General features: G+C 40.5%; 1 protein-coding gene across 5 annotated transcripts in view; it reads right to left on the minus strand.

The window, feature by feature from the left end:
* Cd86 (CD86 molecule) overlaps window positions 1–15,213 on the minus strand; it is a 68,587-nt gene that overhangs the window by 25,346 nt on the left and 28,028 nt on the right. For all 5 annotated transcript variants that reach the window (XM_027936037.2, XM_027936038.3, XM_027936035.3 and 2 more), the window contains exon 2: window positions 5,358–5,407. In XM_027936037.2, the coding sequence (XP_027791838.1) occupies window positions 5,358–5,407 (50 nt within the window). The remainder of the gene's footprint in view (window positions 1–5,357; window positions 5,408–15,213) is intronic.

The following is a 15,213-nucleotide window of genomic DNA, read 5'->3' on the forward strand; positions in this document are numbered from 1 at the left end:
GTGCATTTTTTAAGTACCAAACAAGTAAGGAGGTAAGACCCTCCTTACTGTGTAATGTACATATATTTCAAAAAACCCTGAAATAGTGGCAATAGAGTGAAAATAAATCTATACTTAGAAACATTGTAGTGAGCCTGATAAACACAAAGTGTGTGTGTGTGTGTGTGTATATATATATATATATTTTTTTTTTACCAAACTTATAAATCAAATAGAGTAAAAGTGATTCTTTTAAGAATGAAGGAAGTGTATTTATAAAACAATGATAGTGATCCTAAAATCTCTTTAGTAACAATGAAAAAAGATAATGGGATAATACACCCAAATGAATAAAATGCACACTTAAAAAAAAATAAAGCAAAGTTAACATTTTAATTCAAAAACCTATTGCAGCAGACTGGAGCTGGAGCTCAGTGGTAGAGCACTTGCCGCACACGTGTGAGCCACTGCGTCTGACCCTCGGCATTACATAAAAATAAATTAGTAAACAAAGATTGTGTCCATCTACAACTTAAAAAAAAAATTAAAAAAGACTATTGCAATTTCAAACATTATAAAAATGAAGAGTATGTAGAAACTTGAGAAAGTATGTATGAAACAATACTGAATGAAACATATTCATGGGTTTACACATATATGGTGATTGCAATTATATATAATTATTTTTACTCTGATTTTTCCCTGATAAAGACCATAAAAGTGACTATTAAGTAATGGGGGGGGGTATTTGAAAGGTTTTTAATAGAGACATCTATCTATCTAGGAAGAGGGAATGAAAGAAAGAGTAAGAATGGACATAAGAATGTGCAAGGGCTCTTAGAATATATGGAAAATGTTTGACTAATTTTGAGGTCCCAGAATCTGGTCTTATAGCTTGGAAATGTTAAAAGGTGTACCTCTGTAGGATAGATCAACTACAAAGGTAAGATCTTGGCCATAAAGGAAGGGCTACAAGTGTTTTCATTTTCATTGTTAAAAAATTAAAATGAAGTCATCCATGCCAAAATTCCACACCACCAAACCAGAACTAACTTGTTGTCTGACTTTCCAAGAAATCAGGAGAATGAAAGGCATCCAAATGTCTCAAACAGGCCAATCAGCGTGACAGTGAAGTTCCCTCTCCTTAATTCATACATCATTTAATCATTACAAAAAATAATCTGATGTTAACCAATTGTTTATTTTCTATTGTTCTGTCTCCTTGCCCCCACCTTTCAAGGAAAGTAACTTTGACCAATCGGCTCTTTGTTTCTGCTTGCTTTGGCCCTTCTCCAAAAACCTCTTTTGCTCAGCTCCTCAGAGAACCTACTCTATTTTATGGAATCATGTGTTGTTGGATTCTAGAGGTACAAAATAAAACCAATTAATATCTTTAAATTGTTGTAAAGTTGACCTATGATACCATAAATCTCAATAATATTGAGGGAGCCCAAATCCCAGCTTATATGTTAAGAAAGTGGTATTCTTTCTCTCACAAAGGAAAAATGAACCAGAGTCTCAAACTTTGGCTCTTTCTCCATAAGTCTGCCAGCATTGGTGCCTTTCTCTTCTCTGCCAGCTTTATTCTTCCTCTCAAATAATGCTACCTGCATCCTATTTGGCAACCATCTTCCTTTAATGTGTATTAATCCTTCTTAATGTGGATTAACTTGCCTGGCAGTTCATTCATCCTCTCTGGAAACTACTAAAAACAGTCTATTAAATTGATCAACTAATTTGGAGGTAAGATACTCCTTACTGTGTAATGTACATTTATTTCAAAAGATCCTGAAATAGTGGCTTGACACAAGGGAGTGATTCCAGTACAGCCATTAGGCTCTGGGCCAATTCTGTAGGAACAGTAAGTCTGAATAGGGCCTGGTTTTAGTGACCACCATCTACAACAGCAGGACATGGGAATCCAACCTAACCATAGAAATGTTATCTTCACACAACCATCCACACAAGAACCTGCAAAAATCCAGGGGGCAGCAAAGAGTAGACCTTTCCATAGGTTGTGAATGAAAGTTTGAACCAACTTTATGAAAATAAATAAAACATAAAAAAGATTCCAACTACCACTCCAGGTACACTAATTGAACCAGAGGTGTAACTCAAGAGAAATGAGACGCTCTAGGACCAAGAGAACCCCCAGACAAGAGGAGAGTAACTGTCAAAAGCCAAACTGGGTCAGAAATGATGTAGAGTACTTCTCTAGTTTCAGCTACGAGGTTGAAGTGGGAGGACTGCTTGAGCCCAGGAGTTTGTGGCCAGCCTGAGCAACATAGAGAGACCCTGTCTCTTAAAAATAAAGAAAAGTTAAACTACAAAGATACTTCCCCAAGATGTTCAATCTACTTATTTTCCAAAACCATACTGGTTCCAGGTTAAATGTGTTATGCAGATACCAGAATAGAAGCAGAGGTTAGCAGTGGCACCTAGCAATCCCTTTAGCTTTATAAATACAAATCACAAATCATAACCCAATCCTACAAGGCCATGGCTGCCCCGTCCTACCTGTTTCAATCTTACACTCTCATCTAATTTTAACTTCAAGAGCAGGGTTGGCAAATAAAGTGTCAATTTCTATGACACGGGAGAATATGCAATTGGGGACAAAATAGTTCCACTGTAGTGTTTAATCTTTGTCATCAAATGAATTATTCAGCCCTGCATTTTTGCTGTGGATTATCTGGGCCATTTTCATTTCCTGTCTCTCATTGGATGCCTGCCCTGGGCTTGGTCACTACCCACTAGACCAGTATGCGCAGAGTGCACCCTGGGAGGAAGGAGATAACATTGTGGAGCACTGGCAATGTCATTTTCTAATCCACTTAAAATTTGTATTGCCCCCAAGATCATCTCTCATCTTCTCAACCCACCATAAAACCTAAACAGGTATCATTTGAAGACGTTATTTATAAGGTTTCAATACTGATAAAACTCTTTTTAGGAGTTAACAAAGTTTCCAAGCAATTTCAAAGCAAGGCAAGGGCAAAATGATACCTGGGAGTGGTTTTGATAAGGTTTCTTGGCTTTGCTTGCTCACTTACAATGTGCAGAGTCAGAAAGCTCATGGGGAAACTGACATCTCATCTGAGCCTTTTCTGAGAATTTGTTTCCAGGGTATTTTTTCTTCCTTGTCTCCCAGGTCATAAGAGCTGGGCTGGTCACTGTGATGAGAAGGACTAGGACCCAAGCTTTAGGGGCACTTCAGGTGTTAGCTGCAGGTAAGGCAGGGGATGTGCTGTCAGGGAACTTGAGAATATGAATAAGGCAGTAGTGACATTGGTCCACCAATACTGTTCAGGTCCCCAAGGAGGAGATTTTATCAATTATGGATGATTCTCTAGCAAGGGTTATGAGAAGTAGCCTGATGTCACCATTCAGGGAACAGGTGCAGCATCTACACTGCTGGCTGTGAGTCTAAGCTATGCCATTTAGTGCCTGAGTTGATCTTAATTATACAACCTCTCTGTGCTTTAGTAAATAAAATATTGAATAATAACAAAAACTAAGCAGCAAGTTATGAGATAATTTACAAAAATGCTTGGCACGGCGCTTGTCACAAAGACACCCCCCAACACACACACACATACACACATACACATTTATTTCACCACCCCCAAAACTAAGGTAGCAGGTCACTGGCCTGTGATGAACCCAGCCTAATTTCATTTTAAGATTGGGAGCCATCTCATCACAAAGTCATGAAAAGTTAATTTCGGTTTTACTATAAATTACTGCAGTTTCTAAACTTGTTTGGAATGCCTGCCTGTGCCTTGAACTCACCCATGCCTGGCTTTCTCTGACCAGATGACAATCCTCTCTGAAACCCCAGCAGTGCCACATAAATTCTGATGTTGGGATCTGAATTTACTCCCTACCTTGAAATACCATGCCATGTAAATCATTAACCTGCTATCTGCCTTTGTATTATGCTTGTCAAAATCCTGTTATCTGTAAGTTCTCAAGATACCCTCCTTTACAACTTTTTGTGCTATAAAACCTTGTTCCTGGGGAACTGGGGTGCTGATCTCTAGCCCAGATTGGGAGAGACAGCTGCTGATCAGCTCTCTGTTTTGTATACACAATACAAGCTTCCTTTAATTTGATTTAAAATTGGAGTCGGTGGTCTTTTTTTTGCATCAGGGTTCAACAGCCTGGTGGAAGCTGTTGTCATTACCTGTGTCTGTCATTACCATTATTGTCATTACCCTTATAAACTTCACATACATGAGCTCAGCAAGCCCCAAGTTGCTAAGCAGAAAACAAAAATCACAAAAGGCCGATCCCAGCCAGCAGGCAAATAATTTGAGGGAGCATCTCTTCATGGTATCCCAATCCTCTGTGGCCCACAGCAGGCATGGGGACAGTGGCCCAGGGCATGTTTTGTGGCAATGTGAGGGAGGTGACTTTATGGCTGGGCTGGTTAGTCAGGGCCCGTTAGCCAGGGGGTGGCCTGTGTGCCAAATGGCAGGCTAAACTGGCCCCCTCTGTCTTGCACCATGACTGGGACGGCCTCCCCTCAATGCTGCAGGTGGAGAAAATGAACAGCAGGAAGGGGCAGGCCTGGAGATACTAAAAGGCACTGAGTCACAGGATGTGCAGCAAGCACCCTCTGTTAACCCCAGTTCAAGGATGAAGAAACTGAAACTGAGAAAGAGCAGCAAACAGGGAAGGTCTGGATTGTCTGAGGCTTCTAAAAGTGGGGGGTTGGGAAATTATTAAGGAAAAAGTTTGCATAATTCAAATGCAAAATGCCCATGGCCACTGTAAGGCCACCGGAAAGGACTTGTATGAGTGGGGAGCCCTGAAGCATCAGCTTCATTAGCTTTGTGGTAAATCTGCTGACATAACCGAAGGTCTATAGTAAGGTGAGACTACTTGTCTATGGGCACGGGCTGGTGGGGAAAGGAACAGGAGGAGGAGGGAAGGCAGGGGACATGGAACACAATGCTGTGTAACAGAAGGAGGCTTTTTGGAAGTCCATCAGATATTTCCTAGGAACCCAAGAGTACCATCAATTGAGACAGAGAAGACCAGAAGGATTACGTGTGGAGCAGAAGTCAAGTGACCGGGCCTCAGTGCAATGGCCAGGTGCCACTGTATAGCCCAGTCCATCTTATTCTGTGCATCCAGGCCCCTGAGGGTGAAATGGAAGAAGATGCATGCTTGAGGAGGGTTCCATCCCAGGCCAGGCCTGCCTGCTGTTATCTGAGCTACGGGCTCAATCATGACACTTCCCTCTCCTCCAGGAAAGTCTCCTGGTACATGGTACAAGAACCACCAAGTGTCAGGCCTGGACTTGCAGTGGTCAGATGCATTGGGAGATAGTGGAAAGATTCTAGGACTTCACACAGTAAAATGGTTCTTACCAGAAAGCAGGAAGGCTGTCACAAACAGAGTGATTCTCAGTCCCATGGTGCTAGGGTTAAAAAAGAAAAGATAAAACTTGGTTAGAAAATGAAACGGAAACCAGTGTTCACCAAAACATGACCTAGAAGTGGAGTCTGGGATTCACTTGGGTTCCTGGGTGTGGCAGAGACAAGATTATGTGCTCACCAAAGCTATTTCCTTTTCCTCTTAGTTCCACAGATAGGCCATATTTCCAGGCCTCTCCTGATGTTAGCCACATGACTGGGTTCCAACCAATGAAATTGTGAACAGAAAAAAATGAACGTTACTTCCAGACATGGCTATCAAAGCCTCCTTCCTGCTCTCTCTCTCCTGCTTCTTAGATGCAGGGAATTCAGAGGAAACATTCAAGGTCCTAGAAAATGGCAAATTCTACTATGGAGGAGAACTGTTTAGCTGAACAAATTAGTAAAACTGTTCTCTCCATACCTCCCCCAGAACTGATCCAAACTGGACTGTGACATTGGAAAAAATTAAATAAAATAAGGAAACTTACTATTTTGTGTAATAAAATTGTGGGGATTATTTATAACAGTAGCTAGCATTACTTCTTTTGAACAACACAGCAGGTCTAATGGGTCACAGGGAGGGTAGTTACATTTAAAAATCAATCTTTCTTTTGTTTCCTTGTGTTTTTCACTTTTAATGTGCATCAAAATCAGTCAGAGAGCATGTAAAACAGTTTCCAAGGCTTTATTATCTATTTGATTTAGTAGGTAGAGGTGAACCCCGTGAATGCTTATGTCTAACAATCTCACAGGTGATGGATGCTGTTGTCCAAGGACCACGCTCTGAGAAACACAGCAATAGAACATTTACTCAATCTACATGATGGAGCCAAAGAAAACGACATGCATGGATTCACAATCTCTTTCCCTTTCTCCCTCCTTCACCACAGACCCACTTACCCAATTTATACCAAAATGGGCGTAAAGTGGATTACACAGAAAGCAAAGATAAAAGAAAGAACCAACATTGGAAATAGGTTGAAAAGCAAGCCTGTTGTGGTTTGGATATGAGGTGTCCTCCTGCAAAGTTCATGTGTTAATCCAGGAATGTTCGAGGTAAAACAATTAGATTATGAGATCTGTAATCTAAGCAGTGTGTTAATAGTTTGGCTGGATTGCTGGGGAGGGGGTAATTGTAGGCAAGTGGGGCATGGCTGGAGGAAGCAGGTCACTGGGGATATGCCTTGGGGATGATATATTTTGTCCCTGGCTCTTTGCATTCTCTCTCTGCCTCCTGGGTACCATAAGAAACTTTTCTGCGCCACACCCTCTGCCATAAAATTCCATCATCATTTTAGGCCCAGAGCAATGGAGTCGACCAGTCATGGACTGAGACCTTTGAAATCATGAGCCCAAATAAACTCTTCTTTCTGTAAGTTGTTTTTTGTCAGGTATTTTGATCACCATGACATAAGGCTGGCTAATACAAAGCCAAATATGGGAATATAAAATGGAACTTGGGACAAAGCCAATGCTAAATGCTTACTATAGGAATCTGTCAACATGCATTTGGTGGGGCATAAGTTTGCTTTTAGCTTTTTTCAAAGTTAAGTTATTGTTTTTTTGTTTTGTTTTGTTTTTTGCTATACCGGGAAACCCAGTATAGCAAACCCAGAGGTGCTCTACCACTGAGAGACATCCCCAACCCTCTTTCATTTTTTAAATTTTGAGACAGGGTCTCACTAAGATACCATGGTGGCCTGGAACTTGTGGTCCTCTATCTCATCCTCCTGGGTTGCTGGATTACAGGCATGTGTCACCACACCTAGTTGGCTTGTAACTTTTTAACAGTCAAGGTGAAAAGGAAAACCTAACTGGTGAATTAATCCACAGGACTTTCCACTAATTCACAGATTTGTCCATACAAAACAAACTGTAACTTAGAAGATACACAACTATTCTTTATCCAATAGAGGAAATTTCTTCCATGGTGTGGTTTGTCTAAAGCCACTCTTGATCCCAAGGTGCTAGGCACCCTTCCCTCTGCCTCCACAGCACCCAGAGCAGGGCATTGGGTTAAATGTGTCTGTTATATTTCTTTCTTTCTAGACTATAATCTTTATTTTTTTTAATTAAAGTTTTAAAATAGATTACATCTATAAATCTTACTAAATTTAAAAGGTAAAAATGACAGTCTGGAGTTGTAGCTCAGTGGTAGCGCACTTGCCTAGCATGTGCGAGGCCCTGGGTTCAATCCCCAGCACCACATAAAAATAAATAAAATAAAGGCATTGTGTCCAACTATAACTAAAAAATAAATACTTAAAAAAAGATGAGAAACAGTAGATAGAAAGTCTCCCAACTGTTGCATCATTATCTAGATTTTCTCTGTAGGTGTAACTGGAGTGACCATTGTTACCTGATACCAGTTTCTTGCCTCTATTTGGAGTTATTTTAGACAAAATAAAATCATAGCCCCATAAACTGTTCTCCTTTTATTTTTAAACTCAAGGGTAGCATTCTATACATAATTTTTCACACTTACCATCTGGAGATTGTTCTGTGTCAGTATGTAATGAGTATTCTCACATTAATGTTGCATATTATTCTACCATATGCTATTAGAGGGCAATACTTTTTTTGCCAGGCCCCACTAAGGAACATTTAGATCGTTTCCAATCCTTTGTTGCAATTATACGCCACATTGCACTTGCAAGAGAGTGCTATATTCTTTGCAGTAGACTTGCTTGACTTGTTAAAGAGTAATGCAATTTTAGTTTTTACAAATATTGAAAATTTGTCCTACCTTAAGATTGTATGTTAATGTTTCCATCAACAAAACACAAGAGTGCTTATTTTCACACTCTTTGGGTCAATAATGTATTTTCTAATTTGTGATCTTTACCATTAGGAAAGGTTAAAATGGCATCTCATTATGATTTTTAAAATTATTGTTATTATGGTAAAATATACATAACACAAAATTTATTGTCTTAATAATTTTCAAATATACATTGGCATTAAATAGATTCATATTACTGTGCAACCATCACATCCATCTCTAGAAGTCTTTTAATTTTGCAGAACTTTAACTCTGTACCTATGTAAAATGTATAGTTACAACTCTGTAACTCTGTTCAATGACTCTCTATTCTCCCCTTCTCCCAGGCCCTGAAAACCACCCTTTCACCTTCTATCTCAATGAATTTGACTACATTAGGTGTTAATGGGATCATACAGTCTCTGTCTTTTTGCGACTGGCTTTGTTCACTTGGTATATTGTCTTCAAGGTCCATCCTGTTGTAGCACATGTCAGAATTTCCTTATTTTTTAAGACTGAATTCTGCCGCAGTCCGGCTGCAGCAAAATAACCGGGGGGTGACGAGCAACTTGTGTAGATTGATACAGCAGGAGTGGGAGCCGTTTATTGTAGGACTGGAGGGGTATATATACATTACACACAGCTTATCTTAATTAACATAAACTAGATACAGCAGTCAACCAATAAGGAATCTCCACACTTAATGGCTCGCTGGCATTACTTCACAAACCACTCCCTCTGGCAAAATGCCAGGCACCATCCTGACTTGTTTACAGACCCTAACAGAATTCTAGTCCATGGTATGCTATACTACATTCATCTCTGAAGGCCACTTGAGTTGCTTCCACCTTTCGGCTGTTGTGAATAACAGCTGCTCTGAATGTGGGTGTACAGATATCTCTTCCAGACCCTTCTTTCACTTCTTTTAGGTACAAACCCACAAGTAGAATTACTGATCGTATGGAAATATTATTTTTAAGTTTCTGAGGACCCAATAAACAGTTTTCCACAGCAGTCACACCATTTCACATTCCCACCAATAGTGCACAGAGTTATATTTTGTCCACATCTTTGCCAACACACATTTTTATATTTTCTTCAATAGCAGCGATACCAATGGGCATGGGGTGGTTTTTGCTGTCATTTAAAATGAGTTTCTTATGTGAATCTGGGCATTTTTTTCAAATGTATAAGAGGTAGCATGTCCTGTTTCATGTGCTGTCTATACTTGATCTTAGCCAAAAGGCCAAGAAGTGATCATGTGCTGTCTATACATTTATTTTGTCCACTTTCAATTTGAGTCTTTGGTTTTTTTCTTATTGATTTGTAGGAGCTCTTTTACATTTAGAAAATCAATACTTTATGACAATGTTGCAAATATGTTTTGTTGCTGAAATACACAGCAGGAGTTCAACATATGAACTGAGTAGCTAGTTCCCAATCCCCCACCCCTTCCAGTTATTTTAATGGGCTTTGAACCTTGGGCCACTCTCTGTTAAACTAACAGTGACACCACTCAAGGGCAGAGCCAGTGAGATTGATTCCTGGGCATCTCCTCATGCTCAATCACTAACAGCATCCTATTTGACATAGGATTTGAGGACTGGGCCTCCTTTGAATCTAAGTCTCCACCTAAATATAGGAATCCCTCATGTTTGTAAACTAAAAATCAGCCTGCTTAACCTAAGACAATCTTCTGGGATGACATGTTAAACAGGGACATAGACTCAAATTATATTTTGTCATAAATTTAATAAATCATCTTTGATTCAAATAATTACATGAAATCAATATGGCCGTGGGAAATCTTTATGTCTTAGACAAAATGTAAGTCAGTAGGGAGAAGCACTGGCCCTAACAAGGAAGTCAGTATCATTTTGGACTTCCCTATTTGGGAACTCTCTCTTCCCCTGGGTAGAGACTGCCTTTCCTTTACTTCCTTTCATTGATACTGGTTTTGTCCTCTGAAACTACCCAGAGTAAGTCTAACATTCTTCAGTCAAAGCTTTTCAAAGGATTTAGGGACAGCCATCATAACCCCCTTCAACATCCTGGCCTGGCCCAGCAGGGACAGTCCTTATAGGAAACTTCACTCTGGTGATGGTGTAAATGGCACATGATTCTTGAAAACACTTTGGATACTGAGTTTGTCAGTGATGTTATTAAAATTTGATACTCAAATACTTGAGGTTGACATGATCCCTTTTTAAAAAAAATTAAGTATGGGGCTGGGGTTGTGGCTCAGTGGCAGAGTGCTCACCTAGCACACGTGAGGCTAGGGATGCTGGGTTTGATCCTCAGCACTACATAAATGTAAAATAAAGATATTGTGTCTACCTACAACCAAAAAATAAATATTTTTAAAAATTAAGTATAAATGTCCTGTGTGAAGAACATTTCTCAACTCTAGCCATTTTGTGTGTGTGTGTGTGTGAGAGAGAGGGGGGGGGGTGGGGAGCGCACCAGGGTCTGGGTTGGGAAGCTGTTTCCTTCAGTGTTATTGGCACCATGGGAAGGCAGAAATGCCACTGGTCCCTCAGGAACGAACACCAGCCATAGCGACGGGTCATGGCTTTCTCCAGATGTCCCAAGAAGTGGAAACTCATACCCTTGAAGGGGGAGGGGGCTGTAAAAAGGGGAATGGGAGAGGAAACAACCTAAGAAGAAAAGATAGTCTCTTCAACAAATGATGCTGAGAAAACTGGAAATCCATATGTAGCAGAATAAAATTGAACCCCTATCTCATACCCTGCACAAAACTCAACTCAAAGTAGATCAAGAACGTAGGCATGAGACTAGAGACTCTGCACCTACTAGAAGAAAATATAGGCCCAACTCTCCACCTTGTCAGCTTAGGAAACGACTTCCTCAACAAGACTCCTGAAGTGAAGAAGTAAAATAAAAAAATCAATAAATGGGATGGTATCAAAGTAAAAAGTTTCTTCACAGTAAAGGAAACAATCAAGAACTTGAAGTGAGAGCCTCAGAATGGGAGAAAATTTTTGCCACCTGCACCTCAGATAGAGCATTAATCTCCAGGATATGTAAAGAACACAAAAAACTTAAGCACCGAAAAAAAAATCAAATAACCAAATCAATAAATGGGCAAAGGAACTGAACAGACACTTCACAGAAGAAGAAATACAAATGGTCAACAAATACATGAAAAAAATGTTCAACTTCTCTAGCAATTAGAGAAATGCAAATTAAAACTACACTAAGATTTCATTCTCACTCCAGTCATAATGGCAATTATCAAGACTACAAATGATGATAAAATTGGCAAGGACATGGGGGAAAAAGTATGCTCATACACTGCTGGTGAGACTGCAAATTGGTGCAACCACTATGGAAAGCAGTATGGAGATTCTTCAGAAAACTTAGAATGGAACCACTATTTTACCCAATTATCTCACTCCTCAGCATATACCCAAAGAACTTAAAATCAGCATATTGTAGTGACGCAGACATATCAATGTTTATAGCAGCTCAATTCACAATAGTGAAGCTATGGAATCAAACAAGGTGCCCTTCAATAGATGAATGGATAAAGAAAATGTGGTATGTACACACAAAGAATATTACTCAGCTATAAAAAAAATTGAAATTATGGTATTTTCCAGTAAATGGATGGAACTGGAGACTATCAAGCTAAGTGGAAATAAGCCAACCCCCAAATCGAAAGGTTGAATATTCTCACTGGTATGTGGATGCTAACACACAACAAAGCGGGGAGGGAAGAATGGAAGTTCATTGGATTAGACAGAGGGGAATGAAGGAAAAGGAGGGAAATAAAAATAGGAAAGACAGTGGAATGAATTGGACATAACTTTCCTATGTTCATATATGAATATGCGACCAGTCTAATTCCACATCATGCACAACCACAAGAATGGGATCCTAATTAGAATAAGTTATACTCCACGTATGTACAATATGTTAAATACACATTACTGTCAAGTATATCTAAAAAGAAAAACAACAACAAAAAGATCTCGGTCGCCTCTGTGGATCCTGATAGGAAAAAATGATTATTGGTGTATTCTGAGCAAGACTGATTCTATTCCTTTGTTATACAAATATGTTTACTTTGTAAAACTACATGAAGCTTAAAAAAAAATCTAAGAATTTACAGGGGGATTCTCTGAAAGGAGACTTCTGTCAGGTGAACTATTCAAAACCTTAACAGACTAGCCCCCAAGTGAGTCAAGTTTCATTCCAGAAACCAAAGAGCACCTGCCACACACTGTTTCCTCTCACTTTGTATGCCCAGTCTGTCCCAGAACATGAGTAAGAGTCAGGTGAATGATTAATTACACTACTGTTCTTCTTGCCAAGGTGAGAAGAAGTTGCCGTAGGCCATGCAGCTACCAACTGGTGGAGAGCTGAGACTTAAACAGACCCAACCTCACTGACTTCTATTTGACATTGGTGCAGCTCCTTTAAAAATGTCAGTCGGCTTTAGCTTTGTAGTGGGAGCAAACAGAATGGATTCAGATTCTATCCACTCTTGGAATAAAAGGAGGGCAGCACATCCCAGGGCCAAGTGTGGCAGTGACTCTTGGAATGACAGTGGGACACTCAGGGAGATAGGCTGGGCTAAGGGGAGCCGGGGACAAAAATTACCCCTTTTATTATGGGGGTTTCCGGCCTGAGCTGCCATTCATTCTACAAATATCACACAGCACCCACCATCTGCCCAGTGGAGAGAGCTTTTCTCTGCTCTAACTCTGTCAGCTAATTATGTTTCCAGGTGGGTTTGGCTTCAGGCACAACTAGAAGAGTCCTGGGGAAACAGGAATACCCGAGAGAAAAGGTATGGTAAATGAAGGGGGCTGGTTTATGTCTTGGGTCTGAAGGAGCAGGGGGCATCTAGTATAGGCCAAAGGCAGATGAGAGGACACATGTGATGGTGGTCACCTATGGGGTGGGACAGGGGAGTGCAGATGTGGTGAAACAAGAAATGAGAGAAGAGTTCCCAGGTAGAAGCTGGAGGGCAGCAAAGAAAGACATTTCCTATTTCACAACTTTGTCTAGAATATTAGTGGTATTTGGGGTTCCAGGGGAAATGTTGAGCTGGTGTCTCAGGAAGCGTATTCATTCAGATAGTCTTTCAGGCACATGTTTCCTGAGTTTACTCAGGAGTGGTTTTGTTCTAGAGGTTTCTGGTGATGATGTCAAGGTGTGTGGGCCTTGGCCCCTCATCCAGTACTAAAAAGAAAGATAGAAGGGAACTCAAGTCAAGCTCCAGGACTAGTGTGGAAGTGGGAACACTTAGCTCCTCCCGGGGCCTATAGAGTACTCCTTGTTCCAAGCAAAATGGGAGATGCTACACCTCGGTGGAGGAAGAACCAGGTCTGCCTCAACCAGTAGCACTCAGGGCCGGGACTATTGCTTCTTGCAGAGCCTAGTTGTGGCTGGACCAGTCAGGCTTGCTGGGCAAGGAGAGTGGACACCAGGAGGAACTCCAGCTGCCTGAGGCCTTGACTTGCCTCTGGGTGCGGCGTGCTTCACTGAAGTACTTCTGCAAGCTCCAGAACCCAAAGATACATGTTTAGAGTAGCTATTAATATCTTTGAGGCACTGGGCAGAAAAGAGCAGGCTTATTTCCTTTTTTTAAATAAAGTTTCTGAACTGCAAAATGAGAAGGTTGCTGGGAAGGCAATGCCATCTGAGTTTTCACGAGGCTTCTGACCAAGTGTCTCACGATAGGCTTGAAAAAGCAATGTGAAGAAAAGTGGGATCAATGGAATCAATGCTAGAACGGTTACTAACCGCTCCTTTGTTCATTCATTCATTCATTTATGGGTTCATCCCACAAACATTTCTTGAGCCAGTCATTGTGCTTAGAGCTGGGAATACAATGATGCACAAAACCAGAAAGAACTTGTCTTCATGTGGTTGCTTAGAGTTTAGTAGAGGAGCAAGATAATGATCAAATGATCATATGAATGAATGTAAAATTATTACCATGGTAAGTGCTAAAAAAGAGGGGTTCCTGGTACTCTGAGAACCTGTTATAGGACTACTTTTAACTGACATTCAGAGAATGACTGATAGATTGAAGATGAACACATATTCTTTGCTATTCCTCCCATGAAGAGGTGGAGTCTAAGTCTCCTTGAACCCAGGCTGGCTTTCATGACTTGTTTGACTAAAGGAATGAAATAAAAAGAATGTCCTGGAACTTCTGAAACTAGGTCATGAGAAGCTTTGAAACTTGTACTTGCCTCTCTTGGGACTTATTTCCTAGAATCTGAGCCCACCATATAAAATGTTCTTTTACCCTGATACCACAGAGCCAAAGAGGCCACATGTAGTTTGGGTCCAGAGTCCTAGCTGAGCCCAGCCTTCCAGACATCTCTGTCAAGCCACCAGATTGGAAGAAAACCTTGGATCCTCCAGATCAGGGCTCAGCATACTCAGACTAAATGTGGCTCCCATCTTTTTTTTTTTTTTTTTTTTTTTTTTTTTGGTACCAGGGATTGAACTCAGGGGCACTCAACCACTGAGTCACATCCCCAGCCTTATTTTGTATTTTATGTAGAGTCAGGGTCTCACTGAGTTGCTAAGCACCTCGCCATTGCTGAGGCTGGCTTTGAATTCGAGATCCCCCTATCTCAGTCTCCAGAGCTGCTGGGATTACAGGCGTGTACCACCATGCCTGGCTCCATCTATTTTTTAATATATGCATATTTTTATAACTTTATTTTATTTATTTATTTTTTTATCTGGTGCCGAGGATCAAACCCAGTGCCTCACCCATGCTAGGCAAGAATTCTGCCACTGAGTTACAGTCCCAGCCTGTCTCCATCTATTTTTATAAATAAAGTTATGTTGAAACACAAGAAAGTTTTGTTGAGCCAGATTCATTTATTTAAATATTATCTATTGCTGCTTTCAGAATGGCAGAGTTGAGCAGCTGTGAAAAAAACTATGCAGCCTGCAAAGCTGAAAACATTTTCTATCTGGCCTTTTATAGCACTGTTCAATAGAGATACAGTGCAAGCCACACACGTGAGCCATATTGAAATTTGAAAATTTCTT

The sequence above is a fragment of the Marmota flaviventris genome, chromosome 8 (assembly GCF_047511675.1).
Source record: "Marmota flaviventris isolate mMarFla1 chromosome 8, mMarFla1.hap1, whole genome shotgun sequence".
NCBI classification, from domain to species: domain Eukaryota; kingdom Metazoa; phylum Chordata; class Mammalia; order Rodentia; family Sciuridae; genus Marmota; species Marmota flaviventris.